The following is a 20,126-nucleotide window of genomic DNA, read 5'->3' as shown; positions in this document are numbered from 1 at the left end:
ACTCCAGCCACATTTCAAGTGCCACAGGTGGCCAGTGGCTGCCCTACGGGACAGCAGAAATACAGGACACTTTCATCATTGTACCATCAATGGCACAGGCCCAGAAAGTGAGCATCATTGGCGGGAGTGGGTGCAAAGAGCATATCATATAGACCCAGGGAGTGAATCAGAAAGGCCTGAACCCCCGTGAGCACATGAGAGAGTCTGTAATCCTAGATGTGGTTAGAAAATCTAGACCTGGGGACAGTGACACCATCCTATGGGGAGAAATTTGCCAGCTACATCATGGTGCCAAATGGGCTCTGCCCAGAACAAATTCTGGCATAGACCTCCCAGTGGGGACGCTCTGGGACCCAAACAGATTACAGGCAGTCTCTCATTTTGCACTTTGTGTGTCTCTTGGGTCCTAGAAATTCAACTATGAAGATATCGTTAGAAATCAAGTCGTGTTCTTCCAGGAAAATGTCCCCGTTTATTTCTAGGGCATAGTTACTGTCAAGGAGGCATATAGACCTTGATAAAAGCAAAGAGAGGTTTAGTCTAAGAATTCGGGGGAGTCCCATGAAACCTGAAGGAGGCAGCTCTGCCCTGATGTAGCCCGGGGCGGGGGGGAGTGTCCCTGTCCCCCCCTCCCATGTTCCCTTCACCCTGCCTTCTCGGCCATGAGGTCGTTCTTCTGTGCACGTGGACTTGTGTGGTTCCCACTGTTGATCCTGGCGGACCAGACTCAGGGCCTTCGTGCTCTGGTGCAGCAGCATCCGAGTCAGTGCTCCAGGCGGAAGGGGTCTGGCCCGGCAGGTGTGGGTCAGGTATCCATCACCTGCGCCCGAGGGTGGATTTATTTCAAGACTGTGGAAGGCATAGGCGATCCGGAGGGGGCGGAAGAGGAGGGGGTGGCTGCCTCTGGTCGTGAGATAACTCGGAACATCCTCAGGACAGTCAGAAAAGAGAAAACAGTGAACATCTCTATGATCTTTTAAGTGGCCAAATTCGGCTGGAAATTCAAGAACTGAACCCAGATTTATAGTGTCCAAGTGTCTAGAATAGGATCTGCTGCACAAATTGCCCAGTACCATAAATGGGTCCACTGAACTATGGAGAGTCACAGCATATAGGACTTTTGATTTAAAAATTAACAAACAAACAAAGAAAAAAGGGCACCTGGGTGGCTCAGTCAGTTAAGCAGCTTACTCAATTTTGGCTCATGGGATCGAGCTCTGCGTCAGGTTAAAAAGCCTTGCTTTCATGCCGAAAATAGCCATAAAGTTTCCAGTATCCTACTTTCAACACACATTTACTAAAACCATCCCCTGCTCACCACGCTGGGAGATCATGAGACAGGCTACAAGCTGGCTCTCCAGGCTCAGCCTGGTGGGGAAAACACAAGGTAAACAGGCAACATACCCATATATGTGCACATACCCTACAGATGATGAAGTGAACGTCACACCTTTACTCTTGATAAAGTTCACTACAGCAAGTACAAAATCATTCCAAAGTACTGAAGGCAGCACTTAATAATGTTGTTTTGAAGATAAAGATGGTGTCACTCCCAGTAGACAGTATTTGAAGTATATTTTAAATCAACAAAGTAGGGGCACCTGGGTGGCTCAGTCGGTTAAGCATCCGACTTCGGCTCAGGGCATGATCTTGCGGTTCGAGGGTTCAAGCCCCGTGTTGGGCTCCATGCTGTCAGCTCAGAGCCTGGAACCTGCTTCGGATTCTGTGTCTCCCTCTCTCTCTCTTCCCTCCCCTGCTTGCACTCTGTCTCCCTCTCTCTCTCAAAAATAAACATTAAAAAATAATGATACTAAATTAACAAAGTAATTAGCTTATTGACTAAAAGTTTGATTACATAGAACAACATAAAAAAGAACAAAAATTCCATCTATTTGTATGTACTTATATAATTTTTTTTTAATTTTTATTTATTTCTAGGAGAGAGAGAGATAGACAGCGTGAACAAGGGTGGGTCAGAGAGAGAGGGAGACACAGACTCTGAAACAGGCTCCAGGCTCTGAGCTGGCAGTCAGCACAGAGCCTGACGCGGGGCTCAAACCCACGAACCACGAGATCATGACCTAAGTGAAAGTCAGACTCTTAACCGACTAAGCCACCCAGGCGCCCCTGTATGTACTTATATAAAATGGCTATTTTATTGGGGATAGTGAAAAGTTCTGGAAATAGAGAACAGTGATGGCTGCACAACCTTATGACCATACTTAATGCCACTGGACTGTTCACTTAAAAATGGTTAGAATGGGGGGCGCCTGGGTGGCTCAGTCAGTTGGGCGTCCAACTTCGGCTCAGGTCACGATCTCACAGTTCGTTGGTTGGAGCCCCGCGTCGGGCTCTGTGATGCCAGCTCAGAGCCTGGAGCCTGTTTAGGATTCTGTGTCTCCCTCTCTCTCTGACCCTCCCCTTCTCATGCTCTCTCTCTCTCAGAAATAAATAAAACATTAAAAAAAATTTTTTAAAGGTTACAATGGTAGGTTTTATGATATACATTCTTTACCATGATACAAAAGGAAAAAAAATCATACCAGATACACAATTTTGTAGATCTCTTCTCACTTTATAACATAGCACTTCTCTCCAAATCATTAGAAACCCTGCATAAATATAATTGTAAAGGCTGAGTTCTCTTTTGTCGTATGGCTACAGCGGAACTTCATCACCATTCCGTTTATGTTGGATCTTTGTAGTGTTTCCAATTTGGGGTATTATAAATGGCATTTTTGTGAATACCTTTGTGAATAAAACTTCATCTGCTTTTGAGAGCCTATCTGTGGATAGATGGAGTCCTACAAGGGGGCTTCCTAGATGAAAGAGTACAACACGTTTACTGACCGCAATAAGGGAGGTACCAATTTGCACTTCTCGCTACGTGAGAGCCACTGTCACACCCGCAGCCTAAATCAGTTCATTTGTGAAGCCTGTGGCCCCCACCTCCCCCTGCTTGCATCTTGCCTTCACCCTCAAAGCGCTGCTGTTGCATGAAAGCACAGCGATAGTGCCCAGACCATTGGCTCAGACTCATCAGAAAGAACACTAGCAACCGGTGCCCCAGAATCACAGAGATGGGTGTATGGCCTGGCTCCGAGGTCCCTGCAGGTGCGTCGAGAGAGGCCGTGAAAGAGGAAATGAGTGCCAGCAGAAGGGGTCAGGAGCCAAGACGACAAGGCCACCTAGACGGAGGGGACGATGAGACTTGTCAGCCAAACCAGGACCCACTGAGAGTGGAGGGGACGCTATCACTCATTGCATGGGAATAACTGTCTCAGGCAAACCAGGATTCACACCCGGCTTACGTGTCATCTGGGGCCACATGTCTACCCTACACTCCGCACCACCAACCTGTACGGAATGCGACCCCAGACATCGGGAATGAGGACCTTATTAGGGACCATGGGTGTTTGGTTTCTAAAATGGATGCAGCAGAGGGAAAGCATGGCCTCATCGTCCAAGGAACGTGCAGTTTCCTGGGGTGACAGTACAGCACACCCCGCCTGAATGTCAATACCCCACCTTGTCAAAGAAGCAGAGACCAGACAAGCCCAGATGTGGCCAACAGACCCAGGAGAGGGCAGAAGTCAGCAGATCCGCAGAAATGTAGTTACTGATGCTTCACCGATTTGAGACGAGGCAAGTTTCAATCAGCAAAGACCTAAAGGTAAGGCACTGGAGGAGAGGGAGCGGGCAGATATGGAAGCAGATATGAGGGTGTTCAGCTGTTGGCTGCTGAGCCCCTCCCGAATGTCAGGGCTGAGCCAGGCACCTTGTAATTTATGGAATAATCCTGTAACCAACAACCACGCACATTCTTGGGTCCAACAACCCTACAAAATAACAGAGGAAAGACTTCCCCGAGAGCCCAGGGCTAGCTGAAACGAGACCAAACGTTTCTGCTCACGGGGCGCTGTGGTCTAAGCCAGGCGGGGCGACCGAGCGCCTGTCCTGGGCACAGGCGAGACCTGCATTGTCTGCAGGTAATTTGAAAATGATAATAAGGCCAACTGAAAGCTGCTCTGCTTGTCATTATCACCCAGCCCATCAATTCTACACAACATCCGAGATGAACTACTCCTCCCCGAAAACAATCCTTTGTTCTAAACAATTGCTTGCGGTTATGATTGCATTTTAATAACACGTATGTGAAACGCCCCAATTTCACTGCTTGTCTGTTCATACGTCCTATTCTGCACCTAGATTAATTCAGAAAATTCTTAGTCCTACATTTGATTCCTGATTCACACAGACTTGGCTATATGTGTTCTGTTCTTTACGGTTTGTAATCTTTCGGTAGACTAACCAACTGGTCCCCGATTGCCAGGGACTTTTCTGCTTTTGACACTCTAAGACCCAACCAGTTGCCACCCTGCCTTTGAACTCAGCCCGGGAACAATTCATGTCTCCAACTCTCCCGACAGATTTGAAGCCAACAATGTCGGAAGTTTGTGAATGCAAAGGGACGGAGCTCCAATTATTTCAATGCTGTCGTTCCCCCCGTACTTTCGACGCGGAAAGTTTAAGCCGCGGAGGTGCTAACTGCAAGACAAAATATTTGCGTTTGGTAGGTAATGATTTTAGTTCACACGCGAAACGCTTAATTTGAATAATATCTGTAGAACTGAAGTTTCTTCTTTTAAAACTTCTTTGTGTGGGGGGCGCCTGGGTGGCTCAGTCGGTTAAGCGTCCGACTTCGGCTCAGGTCATGATCTCACGATTCATGGGTTCAAACCCTGTGTGGGGCTCTGTGCTGACGGCTCAGAGCCTGGAGCCTGCTTTGGATTCTGTGTCTCCCTCTCCTTCTGCCCCTCCCTGTTCATGATCTGTCTCTCTCTGTCTCTCAAAGATAAACATTAAAAAAAAATTTTTTTAAAGAATATTAGAGTCGCTTCTTTTAGTTTTATGTGGCTATGTAACAAAGTATCCCAAACTTTAGTGGGCTAAAACAACCATCTATTACACGTGCAGATTCAATGGGTCATGGGCAGGGGGTACAGGTTTGTCTCTGCTTCATGATGTCTGGGGTCCTCAGCGGGGAAGTTTTGGTGGCCGAGTGACTCCGTGGTGGTGGGCTGGATCGTACGTGTTGGTGTGCTTTGCGCTCGCTGGGAGCTCAGCTCGGCTGTGAGCAGAACATCTGCACGGGGGCTCTTCACCTGGCCTGGGGCTCCCCCCAGCATGGTGGCCTCAGGGCAGCCTCCCATCTTACAAGGTGACCCAGGGCTCCAAAGGCCAGCATCCCAGCTGGCAAGATGAAGCTGCCTGGCCTTCATCACATCCCATAGATTTAAAATAAGTCACCAGGCAGCCTGATTCCACTTCGTGTCTTGAAAGGTGGCGCCGATGCATTGGAACCCGCTGCCTTTGGAAAACCCGACCTGCTCACTTCTCTTTGTTCTGACTCTTCCAGGCTCAGCTGCCAGCCGGGCCCTTCCTGGGACTTCCGGCCTGCTCCAGACCCAGGTCCTTCAGGCGGCCCCCAACCCAGAGAGCGTTTTCAGGTGCGCCCCGGGAGAGGCAGGCAGGTAACAGGAGCATTTCTAGCGCTAGGGGGTCAACAGAAATCAGTTTAAGTCAACCAGGGAGATCCCACCCTCCTTCCTGGGGGTTGAGAAGGCTAGAGGATGTGATCCATTCCACCCAATGAGACAGGAAGAGAGTTCTTTCTTGGATAGGGAGAGAGAGGAAGAGCTGTCTTTTTCCTCTGTCCGTGGGCCTTTGCTTTATCTGCATCTGATGCTCAGAGCCAGGGCAGCCATTGGAATCACGAGCGGAGCTGGGCCCACACCCTGGGCACGGAAGTGAGAAAGACCAACAGAACCTGAGTTCTGAGCTTATGAGATTCTGAGCGGATGAAACTGGAGCCTCCCTTCCTGGAGAATTCTTGGCAGGTGAAACCATTAGTTTTCCCTGTAGCCCAGGCCAATAGGAAACGTAACCTGTGCTTTACTTGAACTCTTCCTACGAAGCGTCCTCCGAGTGAGCAGGAAGACGATTTTGACAAGCGCTTGGAAAGGAAGGCATGCCTGTCATTAGCCTGCTTGATCTCACCCATGCCCCTCACCCTCCGGGGCCTGGCTCGGTTGCTCAGGTGGCTAGAGATGTGGGCTGAGCCCTGAAAATCACTGGCCGGCTCCAGTCCGGCTCGCCGACGGGCTCCAATCTGGAGGCCCCAGTGAGAGAGCAGAGGGGCGGGGGGAAGCCAGACCCTTCTCCTCCTGTCTCATCTCTCTGCTTCGAGCAATGTCTCCAGCAACGCTGCTTCCCCTCCGTGGTTCCACCTCTCTGGTCAGTGCCTCTCTGTGGTTCCAGACCCCACGGGAGGGCCCCCAGGTGGCCATGGCTCTGCTCTTCCCCCCTCTGATGCCCAGCCCTGCGGGTGCTGCTATTTCTACAGTTGTTAGATATTCTGTCTTCTCTCATTTAACATCTAGTGCCCATGTTAAATTTGCCCCACTCGACCGCCTGTTGGGACCCCGAAAGACACCGGGCCTGGTATGCCAAAGGGGAATGCTTAATGTCTGCATATGGCGGCCTTCCGGCCCTCCGCCCTCCCAGATCGCTGGGGCCTGATGTCAGCACGGGGTTGGTCGGGCTGATGGGAACGGCAGGTTGGGGCCAGGGCTGAACTATCTGCACAATCAAGGAGTGGCCCTGAGGGATCAGAGGCTGCCCCCAGAGTAATCTTATCACAGCCCGCGGTTCTCTCCCCAAGTGAAGCTGGGTACGTGGATGGCTACGTCTCTACACGCTCTTGCCGGGGTGCCCCTGACCCCTCCCCAGCTCAGTCCAGCCCTGGACGAGCCTGTTTCTAAAACCCAGAGCCAGCTCATGCCTTTGTCCTGCGGTGCCCATGGTGGTGCCTTGTGTGGCCACTATCGTGTTGACCAGAGACACAGAGCACAAGCCTGGGACCTGGCCTCCCCCTCTGCGAGCTCGTCGGCTCATCTCCTTGGCAGCAGGAGGGGGCCTGGCCTCGAATAAGGGCTCCCGGGTTGCCTGAAGGGGGGGAAAACACGCAGCCCCTTCAGATGCTCCTGCATCATCTCCTGATGAGCTCAGGCACGTGCTGCCTTACACCCCGGGCCCCCGGGGCTCAGTCCAGCACGATGCTGTTGGCCCTTCAGTCTCGGGTTTGACTCGGCAGGGATGCGGAGCTCCCGGCTGAGCACGCACTTTCCAGAAGGCCTACATTGGGCAAGGGCCCTCCCCATCCTGTTCCCTGCCGCGAAAGGAAGGGCTCTTGCGGGCTCCGGGGCATCTCACAGGTGGGGCAGTGGCAAAACCCAGCGAGGTGCTTCGACTGTTGGGGTCAGAGGCAGGCAGCAGGAGCCTAGGAGAAAATGCAACAAGAGCGGTGGTGGGGAGAACAGGCCCTTGGGGGTTCCCTGCTGGTCCCCAAGACCCCAGCCAGCCCAGAGCTGCAGCCGGAGGACCCTCCCTCACCCAGTACATCAACTGCATGTAGGGGACACTCCACGTAACCACGTATTGAATGAATGAATGAATGACCAAAGGAAACACAGAATCTTTTCTCTCTCTGACCTTAGAGAGCGCATGGGGAGAATTTCGCATGAGCTGATCAGTCAAGGACCCACAAGTTTCTCAGGGCAGCCGTCGTTCCAACCTAACACTGTGTGCCGGGTGCTTGGCTAGAAACCGGACGCATGAAGATAACTGTGGTCCTGACTTCAAAGGGAGTAGGAAGAGACCGGGGCGGGGACAGGACCCAAGGTGCCCCTACCATGGGATGCATGCCGTGGGGACAGGCAGGCAGGGTGGGTGGAACAAGGCGGGTTAGGAGGGCTGGTGTGCAGAAGACAGGACCCGGAAGTGAGCGGGGCACACCGCAGAGGGTCCCGGGAGCCAGGCTAATGCCTTTGGACTTTACCCTCCGGGCCAAAGGCCATGAGTGAAGACTTTGAGACAAACGAAGAAAGCGGTCAGACCTGAATGCTTCTGCCCTGTCGTCAGTCGTCGTGTTCGGAAGGCGGCACATCTGGATGCTGGCCCACCACCCGAGTACCGGGGCTCTGTGTCCAGGGCACTCAAAAGGCAGGCTGCGGGAAGCAGAGCATTGCCACGATCAATCGGCCAGTGTCAGTGGGTTCAGTGTCTGACTCTTGATCTCGGGGTCAGGAGTTCAAGCCCCATGCTGGGCATGGAGCCTACTTAAAAAGAAAAAAAATTTTTTTTTAAATAAACATTTCTAAAATCCATTTGCCAGTCGAGTGAACTCCTGCTCTTAACATCTGGATGGAGGCCGCCTTTTCTCTGCAATGTACTGTGTGGCTCCTGACTCACCACAGGGCCCTGCTGAGCTCCAGGAGGCGCTGGCCCAGTTCCTGCCCGATGCCCTCTGTCTTGGCAACTCCCCAGGGAGCCACACCAGGGCGGGGGCAAGGCGGGGCAGTGATGCAACACTTATAAAACAGACATCCTGGGACTTCCACTTATACATGGGTGCCTTTGGCCTCTGACAGATACCTTTGGAGACGGTCCCCTTCTCGGATGACGCCTGTGTTGCTCAGAGCAAGGAGGGCCATCCGGAAGCTCTCTGTGCCTGAGGCACATCATTTGGATATTGGCAAAGACTGCACGCTTTCCACCTGGGAGGGTGGACTGGAATTTTGGAAACTCCTAAAAACAATTCAAGGGCATGGCTGGAGTGCTGGTGAGTGACTGAGCTTCAGAACATCATTCCTGGTCAAGCATCCACACGTGATGAGTGTCCCATGCCTGGCCCCCAGGTGTCCTGAGTTACGGAACCCTTGCAGGACAGGTCTTAGCCTCTCGTGCCCTCATGGATGTCCTGAGCCTCATTCCATGGTCAACTCTAACTGTGCTTCTGGGGAGAAACTTGGTGCGGTAGCATATGACCTTGGACGTGTGGGCAGAACACAAGCCCCTCTCCCAGGAAGCTTTCAAGGTCTAATATTCCAGTACTGACCACATGGATATGTAAACGTTTGCTGAGTATAGCCTTTATGTCCCTTAATTATTTCCAGCGAAGGTTACTCTTTACGATTATAATCACTATATACCTTCATAAGCCCTTTCATGTACATAATTGAGAAAAAAAATACCTCCTTCTTCAGACATGTCCTCATTTTTGGTTCAAAAAATGTGTACAGTGTATTTATACATAGGCCTCATTGTAAAAGCTTCAGATGGCAAGAGCTTGCATGTTTATCTACTCCAATCCAGCCGGAGAGTGTTTTACAAAAAGAGTCTGAGGCCCAGAGAGACGGGAAGCCCAGAATGAGTGCAGTGGGGGAGGGGAGCTACAAAACTGGAGTCGATCCTGGAACTTAGGGTGGGTGGGATGACGAAGGATCCAGATCTTCCCGGCACGTCCAACGTGGTTTCTGATGAGTCTGTTCGCTTCCATGACCGCTTCTGCACCAAACACTAAAACCTCACCTTCACGTTAGTGTAACCTTTAGGCGTTGGCCGTCACATGCTTTACAAGGATCTTTTGCTTTTTGTCTAAGGACAGAAATAGTGAGGGAGCCTACGGGAGTTTGCTGAAAATATGCAGAAAGACATTAATGCCACGCATATGAATAAGGCCAGGTGTAGTTACCGCTGATTTATCTTCTCAAATCCAGGTTAGTAGCCGGTTTAATGACTCAGTGCCTGCTAACTCCCAGACCCAGGGCCAAGGCCCTCTCCAAGAGTTTGCCTGTAGGCAGCTGGGCCAGCCCTCCAGGAAGCAGTGCGGCTTCCTTCCCTCGCTTCTGTTTCCCTATCTGGGTCAGACGGATCATCTGGGCCAGATGCGGCCTCCCCAGAGTAAAGGACAGCGTGTTGGCAGGAGTTTGTGTGTTTGGAGAGGGCTAGCCCACACGACGGGCCACCTGGGTGTGACACATATGAACAGCAGAGGGACAGACCCCCCCCCCCAGTCAAGAACTTGCCTCTATGTTTCAGCGAATACCTCGAAATCCAAAATATAAACTAAGCTGAAACAGGACCCTAGATCTGGCCCCAAACTTTCCCTTAATGGCTGGAGAAACAGAAGCTCTGAGGGTCAGGAAAGTGGCCAGATTTCTGCGGCAAGCTGCTGGCAAGGCCTGGACGGACTGTCCTTCCCTCCAAGCTGCCGCCAGGGTCCCAAGTGTGGAGGCATCCCGTGCCCTCTGCCCGGAGGAGGCTACAGAGCCGGCACCATGTTTGCCTGGCAGTGACTGGCTGATCGATGAGCCAAGGAAAGCTGGGGGTGTGGACACTCTTCCCCTCTTGGCCTTCGCACTGGACCTGGGAGACTTCTGGAATGAATGCAAGGAGAACCCGGCGTTGGGATACAATGTTTCTTCACAGAAGGGGGATAAATACCACAGTGATCACCATGATCCTAAAGCTATCCCCTTTAATCTGGGCTGGAATGTTCTCTGAAGGGTTAGTAATCTCATCTTCTTCCACTGGAATTAAGCTTGTTAGGGTGGAGATAACCCCCTCCTCCCTTCTCTAATCCAGCGTGTGCCTGGCACCCTCCCAGTGGTTGCTCAAGGGCCATGTGAAGATAAAGTTGAGTGAGGTGGGTCCCAGGCCTTAGGGGACAGTATAAGGGAGATTTTCAAAATGCCACAGGATTTTGGAGTTGTAAAGATCTTTGGGTCATCGAATGAAACCTCCCGCCCAGAGAAAGAACGTAATTTACCCAAGATCACACAGCAAGTTGGGGCCAGGGACAGAGTAGAGCCCTGAGCTACGCCAGGGTCCCTCTGCACCGTGACCTGGACTGGTTTCAACGTTCTTTAACTCCTCACTGGCAACCCTCGGGTACCCGCAATTCCTCGACACTCCCTGGGGCCGGCGCTGCGGGGTGGCCCACACTCCAGAAAAGCACAGTCCTCCGGCAGAGGCCGCGTGCGCTCTAAAGGACGACCGATTTCCAAAGGCTTCTGCCTTTGTGTATTTATTGTGTAGACTTCGCAGCTGCCCTTAGAGACGTCTAGTCACTGACGAGTGCCATCCAATATGGTGAAGGGCAGCGGGGAGGTGGGGGGGCTCGGTGGCTTTCGGACCCTCTACCTCCTCCCCCTTCGGCGCTTAGACAAGCCTCTAGCTTAATGGTGAACAAGGCCCTTGGCGTGGCCTGCCACCTAGTCGCAACCCCACCTGGGTATGTCATACACGGTTACTGGCCCAGGAAGGGCCTGAGGCGGTGCCACCAACTTGCCAGGTGACCCTCGCTCGGCACGCACCTTGCCCGTGTCTGTGTCGGTGCCCCGTTCTTGGATGGGAGCCAGGATCGTTACAGGCCGGTTCCCTAGGACTGGAGGGGCCGGGCAGGAGGGGCCAGAGTCCGCCCCGCGGGGTCCACGTGGCCGCTCGCGCCCACGAGCTCTTTTCTCTGCTCTAGGGCACGAGACATTTAAAGCCAAGTGGAAGGACAGTTCTGCCCCGCACAGATGCTGAAATTCGCCGTCGGTCGGCAGCAGGTCTTGCAATTCCGCGGGGCCGGCTCCCGCCGCGAGGCTGAGACCCAGGCGAACGGCGGGCGCCAGGACAGACCCGGGACCTGCGGGGCGATGCGCGTGCGCGGTCCCGCCGCAGGGCCAGGAAGGGCGCGAGGCCGCCGGGGGTGCCTCGCGGCGTCGTGCGCGTGCGCCTGTCTGCCGCAGGGCCGGCAGGGGCGCGAGGCCGCCGGAGGCTTCCTGCAGCGTTATGCGCGTGCGCAATACCGCCGCGGGGTCGGGAGGGGCGCGCGGCCGGGAGGGGCGCGCGGCCGGGGGCGGGCCGGGCGGCGCTCGGAGCTGCTGACGTTGAACTACCCGCGCCCCCCGCCCCTGCGTGCGGCCGCGGGTTGGCCGCAGCCACCACGCTCCGCCCCCTTGCTCGGAGGACGCCCGGACGGAACCGATCGCGGCTGGTTTGAGCTGGTGCGTCTCCATGACGACACGCGCGGCGCTATAAGTAGCGGAGCGGCGGCCCGTCGGCTTTGTCAGTCCCCTCAGCCTCCGCCGCCGCCGCCCCTCTGCCAGAGCTCCGGCGCCACCTCGGGCCGGCGGTCCTCCGCGGGAGGGAGCGAGGCGGCGGGCGGGCGGCTGACGGGGGCGGCCGGCGGTCCTGCGCGCTCGGCGGCGGCATCTCCATGGGGCTGGCCCGCGGCGCCAGTGCGCTCTAAGGTGAGAGGGGCGCGTCCGGGCGGTTGGGAGGCAGGAGGGGGAACGGCCACGTGTCCCTGCGCGCGGGGCCCGAGGCCGGGGACCGACCTCGCGCCTGGGGCCGTGAGGGACACGTGGTCGCCGAGCCGGCTGCGGGTCCCCGGCCCCGGCGATCGCTGCCCTCCGGGGGCCTGGTTTCCCCCGTGAAGCGGGGCGCCGGCCCCCGGGCCCGGAGCGGCCCCCCTCGCACCGGCGCGGCCCGTCCTGCCCGCGATGGCCCCGGCTTAGGGCAGCTCGGGCTGGAGGGGACCGGAGTTTCACCTCTTCCGAACCACGTCAGAGAGTGTCGTGAGCCGGAAGCTGATGGCAAGGCCGCGGCTCCTTCAACCGCTATTCTTTTTTAAGACGCGTGTGGCAAGCCCGGCGGCAGGTGCAGGGGAGTTTCGCGCGAGCCGGTGCGGGTCTCGGGCTCCCCTCGCTCCTCTCACTTGTTAGGACGAGGCAAACCGTTTTGTCCTGGGGGTTTCGTACCTCTTCGTTTTCGCGTGCAGAGGAAACGACCCGATCTAGAAATCGGCCGGAGTCCTCAGGGCTCAGACAGCCTCACGGTGACGGCGCTAATAAATTCTCCATTCGCTGCGCCTTGGAATTGTCCGCTCAGGAAGTCTTTGGTTTCGTGATTTACGAAGAGCCGCAGCCCAGGCGAACAGGCCCTCGTGGAGGAGGCGGCCCTGGGGTTTTCAACACAAAGCTGACTGCGGGGGCTTGAGAATCCCAAACCGCTGGGGAGCGTGTGGAAGTTTCCGAGGGGCACAAAGAACGTGTTGCGTGTCCGTAAACCTGAGATTGGGCAGAATTTAGAGACTTGTGGGACGTTTTCCGTTGTTTAAGTCTCTCTTGTAATATTTCCCAGTTGGCAGGAAAGAACTTCGTAGTAGGAAAGTGCGATCTTGTGCCCGTTGAGTCAGCGCTTTGAGTACCTTGGCTGCACAGAGCAGCCCGAGGTGAGGTTTCTCTATATTGCGGGTCACTGAAAGGAACCTCTCAAAGGCACTGAGCAGCGCCGGGTGGTAAAGTCATAAACCCCCAGGTGTAAGCGGCAGCACTGCCTTCAGGATACACCCTAACTAGCCGGTCTGTCACCCAGCGAACCTGTGTGGCGTGTTGGTTACAAGGCCAAAACAGGCTTGCTGTCCCCTCAGTCCCTCGCCGTCCCCTGGGGCTGCTTTAGGCCACACAGGTTGATGGCCCAAAAGCCACATTCCTTTAGATCAGGCCTCAAGACAAGTGCTGCCACGCATGGGTTTGGATTTATGGTGGGCCCGTCCCCCTGGGCCTCTCATAGTGTCCCATGCCACAGCAGAGGTGGCCCCGAACCATTGCCTGGCCTCCGCCGTAGGCTGCGGGCACTGAAGCGGGCCGCACACTGAAAACAGCCCCCCGCCTGGCAGACGTTAAGTAGGTTACAGTCAGCCCTTCTGTGGTCACTCCTTTACCAGTGTCACATTTCATGAAGGCCGAGGACAGGGGCTCGGATCGTGACGAGCTTCAGTTCTGCTTATTCGTGATTCACATACACTGCTGTTATTTTTGTTATTCGTGTAAAGCTAGCCAGAAATTACATCCTTGTGATTGTTGTCAGTAGCTAAGCCACTATTCGGGCGCCTGTGAGGACAGAAGAGCTGGTCAGAGCTGTGCTCCCTTCCCTGGACAGGAGCCAGCACTGACTCCACACTGCCGATCGCTGAGCAGATACGGCAGCTCTGGTACATTGTCCTGATGGGGAGGTGGCACTTTTTAAAACACACACGGGCCCGGCCTGAAAATAAACTAGCATAAAAACTGGTTCATAAAATTTTTAGGAAACTTAAGAGCACTCAGTATGTGGAGCCTTAAGACACTTCCACGAGGCCTTGGAGTCCCTAAAAGGGTTTCTGTGCAAGACTGAGTGAAAATAGGAAGTAGCGAGATGTTTCTATGATGTCCTTCAATAATTAGCATCGCGCCATTTTAAGCTCCTGAAAACCTAAACTGTCTCTGAAATTGAGTAAACTGGCTGCTATAACATTTCTCCCACATAAGTGAGCTAGGTGAAGATTCTGAAGCCAACTTTCTGCAGGTTTCTTAGCGTGAATATTTGAAATGCTTATTCTGGGATGTACAGTGCTGCATGTGGGATTGTAGCGCGTGGCTTCAAGTCTAGAGTTGGAGCTGTGCTGTCCTTGGGTGGCGCAGAGGTTTGTGGAGTCACGGGACGTCGCCTGGAATAGTGCGATTCCCGAATCCAGTGCGGAGGGTGCTTCCTGTGCGTGCAGTCAGTGCTGATCTTTGCGTTTGATGTGTTCCCAAGGTAGACGGCGAGCTCCGTGTTTATCAGAACTTTTCCACTGCGGCACCGAGGGCACGCGCTTCCTCAGGGGGGACTTGGAGTCCCGGAGAATTGCCTTTGTGAAAACCTGGCAATAATTCCTTTAAATTCCATCTCTTAGTTTTCCGTGTAAGTATTCGCAGTTGCCGCAGGTGGTGGTGAAGAATTCCTAAGTATTGCAGTGGCTTCTGAGTGAGTCTCTCCACCCTGTTTGCAGTGTGTCACGTTCCAGAGGGACAGCAAGAAACCATGAACAGCTTCAGTAATGAAGAGTTTGACTGCCATTTCCTCGATGAAGGCTTCACGGCCAAGGACATTCTGGACCAAAAAATCAATGAAGTTTCCTCTTCTGTAAGTACATTAAGTCCTCGCTGGCGGCGCAGCTGTGAAATGCTGGGTAGATGAGTGGGAGCTTCGGTGGGGCCTTAAGGGAATGTAGTGGAACTTGCCTATCCTGTTAGGGATTTAGGATTTATTAGCTGTGGATCACCCGGCGGTAACCGGGATGTTCCTGCCGGTGACGGAGTAGAATGACAGGGTTCGTTGGGAATGATGGGGGGCTGCATGCGGGATGTATTGTTAAGGTGCTGATGAGTCCCTGCAACCACTCCATCTGCAGGATGACAAGGATGCCTTCTATGTCGCGGATCTGGGAGACATTCTAAAGAAACATCTGAGGTGGTTAAAAGCTCTTCCTCGGGTTACCCCCTTCTACGCAGTGAAGTGCAACGATAGCAGAACCATAGTGAAGACCCTAGCTGCCATCGGGACAGGGTTTGACTGTGCCAGCAAGGTAAGCAAAGCAGCAGGGCCCCGGGGCGATGACATAAAATGGCGCTGGTGTTCCCAACAGGGCGGGTCAATCAAAGTTGTGTGATTCTCTGGGCAATCATCCTTAAGAGTGGGGGGGCCCTGTGACAGCCGCCATACTTGTCTTTTTCTTTCCTTGATTAGCTAGCTGTGTGTATATAATGCATGATCTTTTTCAGACCGAAATCCAGTTGGTGCAGAGTCTCGGGGTGCCTCCGGAGAGGATCATCTATGCAAATCCTTGTAAACAGGTGTCTCAGATTAAGTATGCTGCCAATAATGGAGTCCAGATGATGACTTTTGACAGTGAAGTTGAGTTGATGAAAGTTGCCAGAGCTCATCCAAAGGCGAAGTGAGTTACTACTACATTTTTGGGCAGGGTCCGATACAGGGTATGCATATTATCGAACTCCGATTTCCAGTTTTGAGATTTCTGTACTTTGAGTAAAGTACAAAAGTGTGCTGGGTCAGAGGCAAAGTAGAAAATCCGGAGAACTCCTGGAGTAAAAACTGAAAGAAGCTCAAACCACAGAATATCAGAGCCCCAGATCCTTGCTATTTTAACCGTGGCTGTAAGTGGTCTTCTCTGTCATGGGAAATTTGATACAATCTTCCTGCTTCTAGGTTGGTTTTGCGGATTGCGACCGATGATTCCAAAGCAGTCTGTCGCCTCAGTGTTAAATTTGGTGCCACACTCAAAACCAGCAGGCTGCTTTTGGAACGGGCGAGAGAGCTAAATATTGATGTCATCGGTGTCAGGTGAGCTCAGGGTGGTGGCCTGGAGGCTGAGATCTCAGGCGGTGCACCTTTCGTGGGTCTTCTGGAAATCGCTCTTTGCAGAAATAGCAAGAAATCTATATTCTCCTTTCTCTGCCCCAGCTTCCACGTGGGAAGTGGCTGTACCGATCCTGAGACCTTTGTGCAGGCCATCTCCGATGCCCGCTGTGTCTTTGACATGGGGGTGAGTACATGTAAACCCGGGGGAGGGGGTGGGGGGAGGGGCAGGGCTGTCAGTGACGAGACTTCATTCTAGAATTAACCTGCTGAAGTCCTCCCATATTCCAGAGGCTTAAACCCATGTGCTGCATACAGTTTCAAGACTTGGTATCAATCTGACTACTCGTTGACTGGCTTTTCTTGACTCTAGGCCGAGGTTGGTTTTAACATGTATCTGCTTGATATCGGTGGTGGCTTTCCTGGGTCCGAGGATGTAAAGCTTAAATTTGAAGAGGTAATTATAACAGAAACTCTTAATATTCATAGCTATGTTAGCAAGTTCCACTTTGGAGCATTTTAAAAGACTTAAGTGTTTTTCACTAATCTCAAAAGAAATTGTACCAACATAAAAATAATGTGGTATTTTCAGTATGATGTGTGCTGTTTAAAGTTGTATTTAATATATCCTTGGGTTTTGAAAGCTAAAATGAGTGCATTTCCCCCCAGATCTTGGAAGATAGTTGATTCTGTTAGGAAATGGGGCATGCAGGGGCACCTGGGTGGCTTAGTCGGTTAAGCGTCCGACTTTCGCTTAGGTCATGATCTCGCGGTTCATGGGTTCGAGCCCCACGTCGGGCTCTGTGCTGACTGCCAGCTCAGAGCCTGGAGCCTGTTTCAGTCTGTGACTCCCTCTCTCTCTGACCCTCCCCTGCTCACGCTGTCTCTCTCTCTCCTAGAAATAAAAATATTAAAAAAAAAAAAAAAAGAAAGAAATGGAGCATGCAGACTTCAGTACTACATCATTGCCCCATGTGCTATTTCTAGATTTTATATTTTTCATTTTAATTGTTGAGTCACTTAGGAAGTTAAAGTGGACATATTGTTAATTGGACCATTACGACGTGGTTGAGTTTGTGAACTAGGTCCAGCTTGTAAAGATTTTATGAGCCAGGCAGAATAGTGGGATAACTGGCATGTGTTTCATGTATTTCAGCACCTTGATATCTCAGTAGGCAGTAATAAATTCATGCTATCACTTGATAGAGTCTTAACGCATAACATCTTAAAAGGATATGGGAGGGTCCGGAGGGGAGTCCAGATGAAACCACAAAGTACACGCAGGCTGGTTTTTAGGGGGATAATTATGTTTTTCTTTTGCTGCTGTTACTGGATCCTAAGCCTCCCTGCTGATGGCTGCTCTCACATCTCATACTTTATGTTGCTTCACAGAGCACTGGTGTTTGCTCTTCCACGTGAGTTCCCCTTGATGACGACCTTTCTGGTCTCTCTCTCCTAGATCACCAGCGTTATTAACCCTGCACTGGACAAGTACTTCCCGGCAGACTCGGGCGTGCGAGTCATAGCTGAGCCCGGCAGATACTACGTCGCATCAGCCTTCACGCTCGCAGTGAATATCATTGCCAAAAAGCTTGTAGTAAAGGAACAGACAGGCTCCGATGGTGTGTATAAAGATGAATCCTTGCATGCATGACTGTAAGTGGGTACAAAATGTGATAATTGAGACCAGTCTGTCTTTCCAGATGAAGATGAGTCCAGTGAACAAACCTTTATGTATTACGTGAATGACGGAGTATATGGATCATTTAATTGCATCCTTTATGATCATGCACACGTGAAGCCCCTTCTGCAGAAGGTACCTTTTCTTTACGTTTATTCATTTTGAGAGCATGTAGGGGAGGGGTAGAGAGAGGGAGAGAGAATCGCAAGCAGGCTCTACACTGTCATTGCAGAACTCAGTGTGGGGCTTGAGCCCGCGAACATGCGAGATCACGACCTGAGCCAAAATCAAGAGCCCCCCGGGCGCCCCTGTACCTTTTGAATAGGATCCCTACAACAGTTAAGATGTTGGGTCCTAGCAGGCATTAACTAGGTATATTTTGTTCTCTTCAATGCAGAGACCCAAACCAGATGAGAAGTATTACTCAACCAGCATATGGGGACCAACATGTGATGGCCTTGATCGCATCGTTGAGCGCTGTGACTTGCCCGAGATGCACGTGGGCGATTGGATGCTCTTTGAAAACATGGGTGCTTACACTGTCGCTGCTGCCTCCACTTTCAATGGGTTCCAGAGGCCGACCATCTATTATGTGATGTCGGGGCCAACATGGTTAGTACCCAGAGTCCGGGCGGGCGTGCGGGTGCTCCTCTGGAGAATAGATTTCTTCTTGCGTTTTGGCTGGCTCTCATTTGGTTGAGTGAGAAATTGTTCTGATCGACTTAAATACGAGTAACGTTTAAAACATAGTTTATTTTCTGCCTGTATTAAGGATATATATATGCTTTAGATAACTTGGAAAACACAGATGGAAAGAAAATTTTAATACCAATCTATACTTCCTTTCACATTTTTACAAAGGTGTAACTATATCAAAAAAAGAGCGATGAGGCCATTTCCTCGTAACTAGAATATTTTAACAGACGTGTGTGGCCTGTGGTTTCCCTGCTCCCGAAAGAATGGTTCCGAAGAAGTGCTCGCCTTGGGAACACTGAGTTGCTTCCTGACCACATAGTGACCGAGGAGGCAATAGGCTCCCGAAGAAGCCACCCTCGCGCCGCGGCTGCCCAGGGCTGGGTGGCTCAGGGTCTCTGACTGTGTTGCTTCTGTCTCAGGCAACTGATGCAGCAGATCCAGAACCACGACTTCCCGCCCGGGCTGGAGGAGCAGGACGTGAGCGCGCTGCCCGTATCATGTGCCCAGGAGAGCGGCATGAAGCGCCCCCCGGCCGCCTGCGCCTCGGCCAGTGTCAACGTGTAGGCGCCGCGCAGCAGCTGCCAACCTCGAGCGTGGCCTGAATTACAGGATTTGGGGGGCCATTTAACTTAATTACCGCTAGGTTGGAAATGTCTGTAAGTAGGGTTGGCACAGACGCGACGATACCGAAGACTAGGAGAGGGTCACTTATCTGTGTTCCTATGGAAACTATTTGAATATTTGTTTTATATGGATTTTTATTCACTTTTCAAACGTGCTACTAAAGCGCGCCCCTCGGCCGCTGAGCAAGCGTTTGTAGCTTGGGTGGCGGCGGAACGGGCCCGACCGAGGCTTAGTGCTGTGACCTGTTTTGAAAATAAAGTATCTTGAAATAATCGGGCATTGGGGAATTTTTCACGGTGTGTCCACTCCACATGGCTCACCTGAGTGGGTTTTGTCGGAACTGACATTCTGCCCCCGCTGCTGCCGAGGAAGTTGGCCCGGTGGGCCTCAGAGCCAGGGGTTTTCAGTATTTTGAAAAGCCATCAAAATGCCGCCTTTCCTCTTCCGGCATTTTTATTTCAAGCGTGCGAGGCCTGTCTAAAGCTGGCTGGGGGTCCGGTCCAGCCCACGCGCAGGCAGGAGAAGCGTGGACGAGGGCCGAGCCCTCGGCTGCTGGCCCGGGTCAGCCCCCCGGCGCGTCCACAGAAGCGGCTGGTGCAGGGAGGGTCCAGACCCCTTGGTCGACTGTCTGTCCAGGGCCCGTGCCCAGGGAAGGAGGGCCCGTGGAGCCCCCCCGCGCACCGCCTTCGGGACCGACCTTCCCCTCCCCGCTGTCTCCTCCCCCGGGACGGGCTGTGTAGCTGCAAGTTAGGAATGTGCTACAACATTTGGCAGTCATCTTACCTTAATAAATGCAGTGACGATTCGTGTGGTGTAGACTTCTGCCTGCTTTGACCTTGTCCACTGGCTTCTGTGTTCTCTTCCTCCTCCTGCCCCGGAAAAGGACTCCCGGCTCCCCTGCCGTGTAACCCCCAAGATGGGAATGTCCAGTCCCTGTGGTAGCGGGACGGGGGGAAGGCAGGCCTGCCTCCACTAGGCCACCGGTCCCCACCGGCCACTGAGCCGTGCTGCGCGCCGGGAGGCGCCCGGCAAGACCAGAGACGGTGCTGGG

At 52.9% G+C, this 20,126-nt stretch overlaps 1 protein-coding gene and 1 non-coding gene across 3 annotated transcripts; both read left to right on the top strand.

Annotated features, from left to right (window-relative positions):
* The first annotated feature begins 11,937 nt into the window (after window positions 1–11,937).
* ODC1 (ornithine decarboxylase 1) lies at window positions 11,938–19,898 on the top strand. 2 transcript variants are annotated; one of them, XM_039231061.1, is made up of 12 exons: window positions 11,938–12,143; window positions 14,477–14,619; window positions 14,708–14,841; window positions 15,110–15,283; window positions 15,480–15,652; window positions 15,925–16,059; window positions 16,180–16,261; window positions 16,448–16,531; window positions 17,534–17,696; window positions 17,778–17,890; window positions 18,153–18,367; window positions 18,871–19,898. In XM_039231061.1, the coding sequence occupies exons 3-12, from the start codon at window positions 14,740–14,742 to the stop codon at window positions 19,013–19,015; spliced, it is 1,386 nt and encodes a 461-aa protein (XP_039086992.1). In that variant the 5' UTR covers window positions 11,938–12,143; window positions 14,477–14,619; window positions 14,708–14,739; the 3' UTR covers window positions 19,016–19,898. The 2 variants fall into 2 exon arrangements, with proteins under 2 accessions (XP_039086992.1, XP_039086993.1); XM_039231062.1 differs by having other exon boundaries at window positions 14,473–14,619.
* On the top strand, window positions 13,420–13,551 carry LOC120231167. The gene has a single exon (XR_005528276.1). It is a non-coding gene; the product is annotated as a small nucleolar RNA SNORA42/SNORA80 family (small nucleolar RNA).
* Window positions 19,899–20,126: the final 228 nt, after the last annotated feature.

Source organism: Hyaena hyaena, unplaced genomic scaffold, assembly GCF_003009895.1.
Source record: "Hyaena hyaena isolate Hyena2069 unplaced genomic scaffold, ASM300989v1 scaffold_53, whole genome shotgun sequence".
Classification (NCBI taxonomy): Eukaryota; Metazoa; Chordata; class Mammalia; order Carnivora; family Hyaenidae; genus Hyaena; species Hyaena hyaena.
The sequence above is the reverse complement of the archived record's forward strand: the minus strand, read 5'-3'. Positions and strand labels throughout refer to the sequence as shown.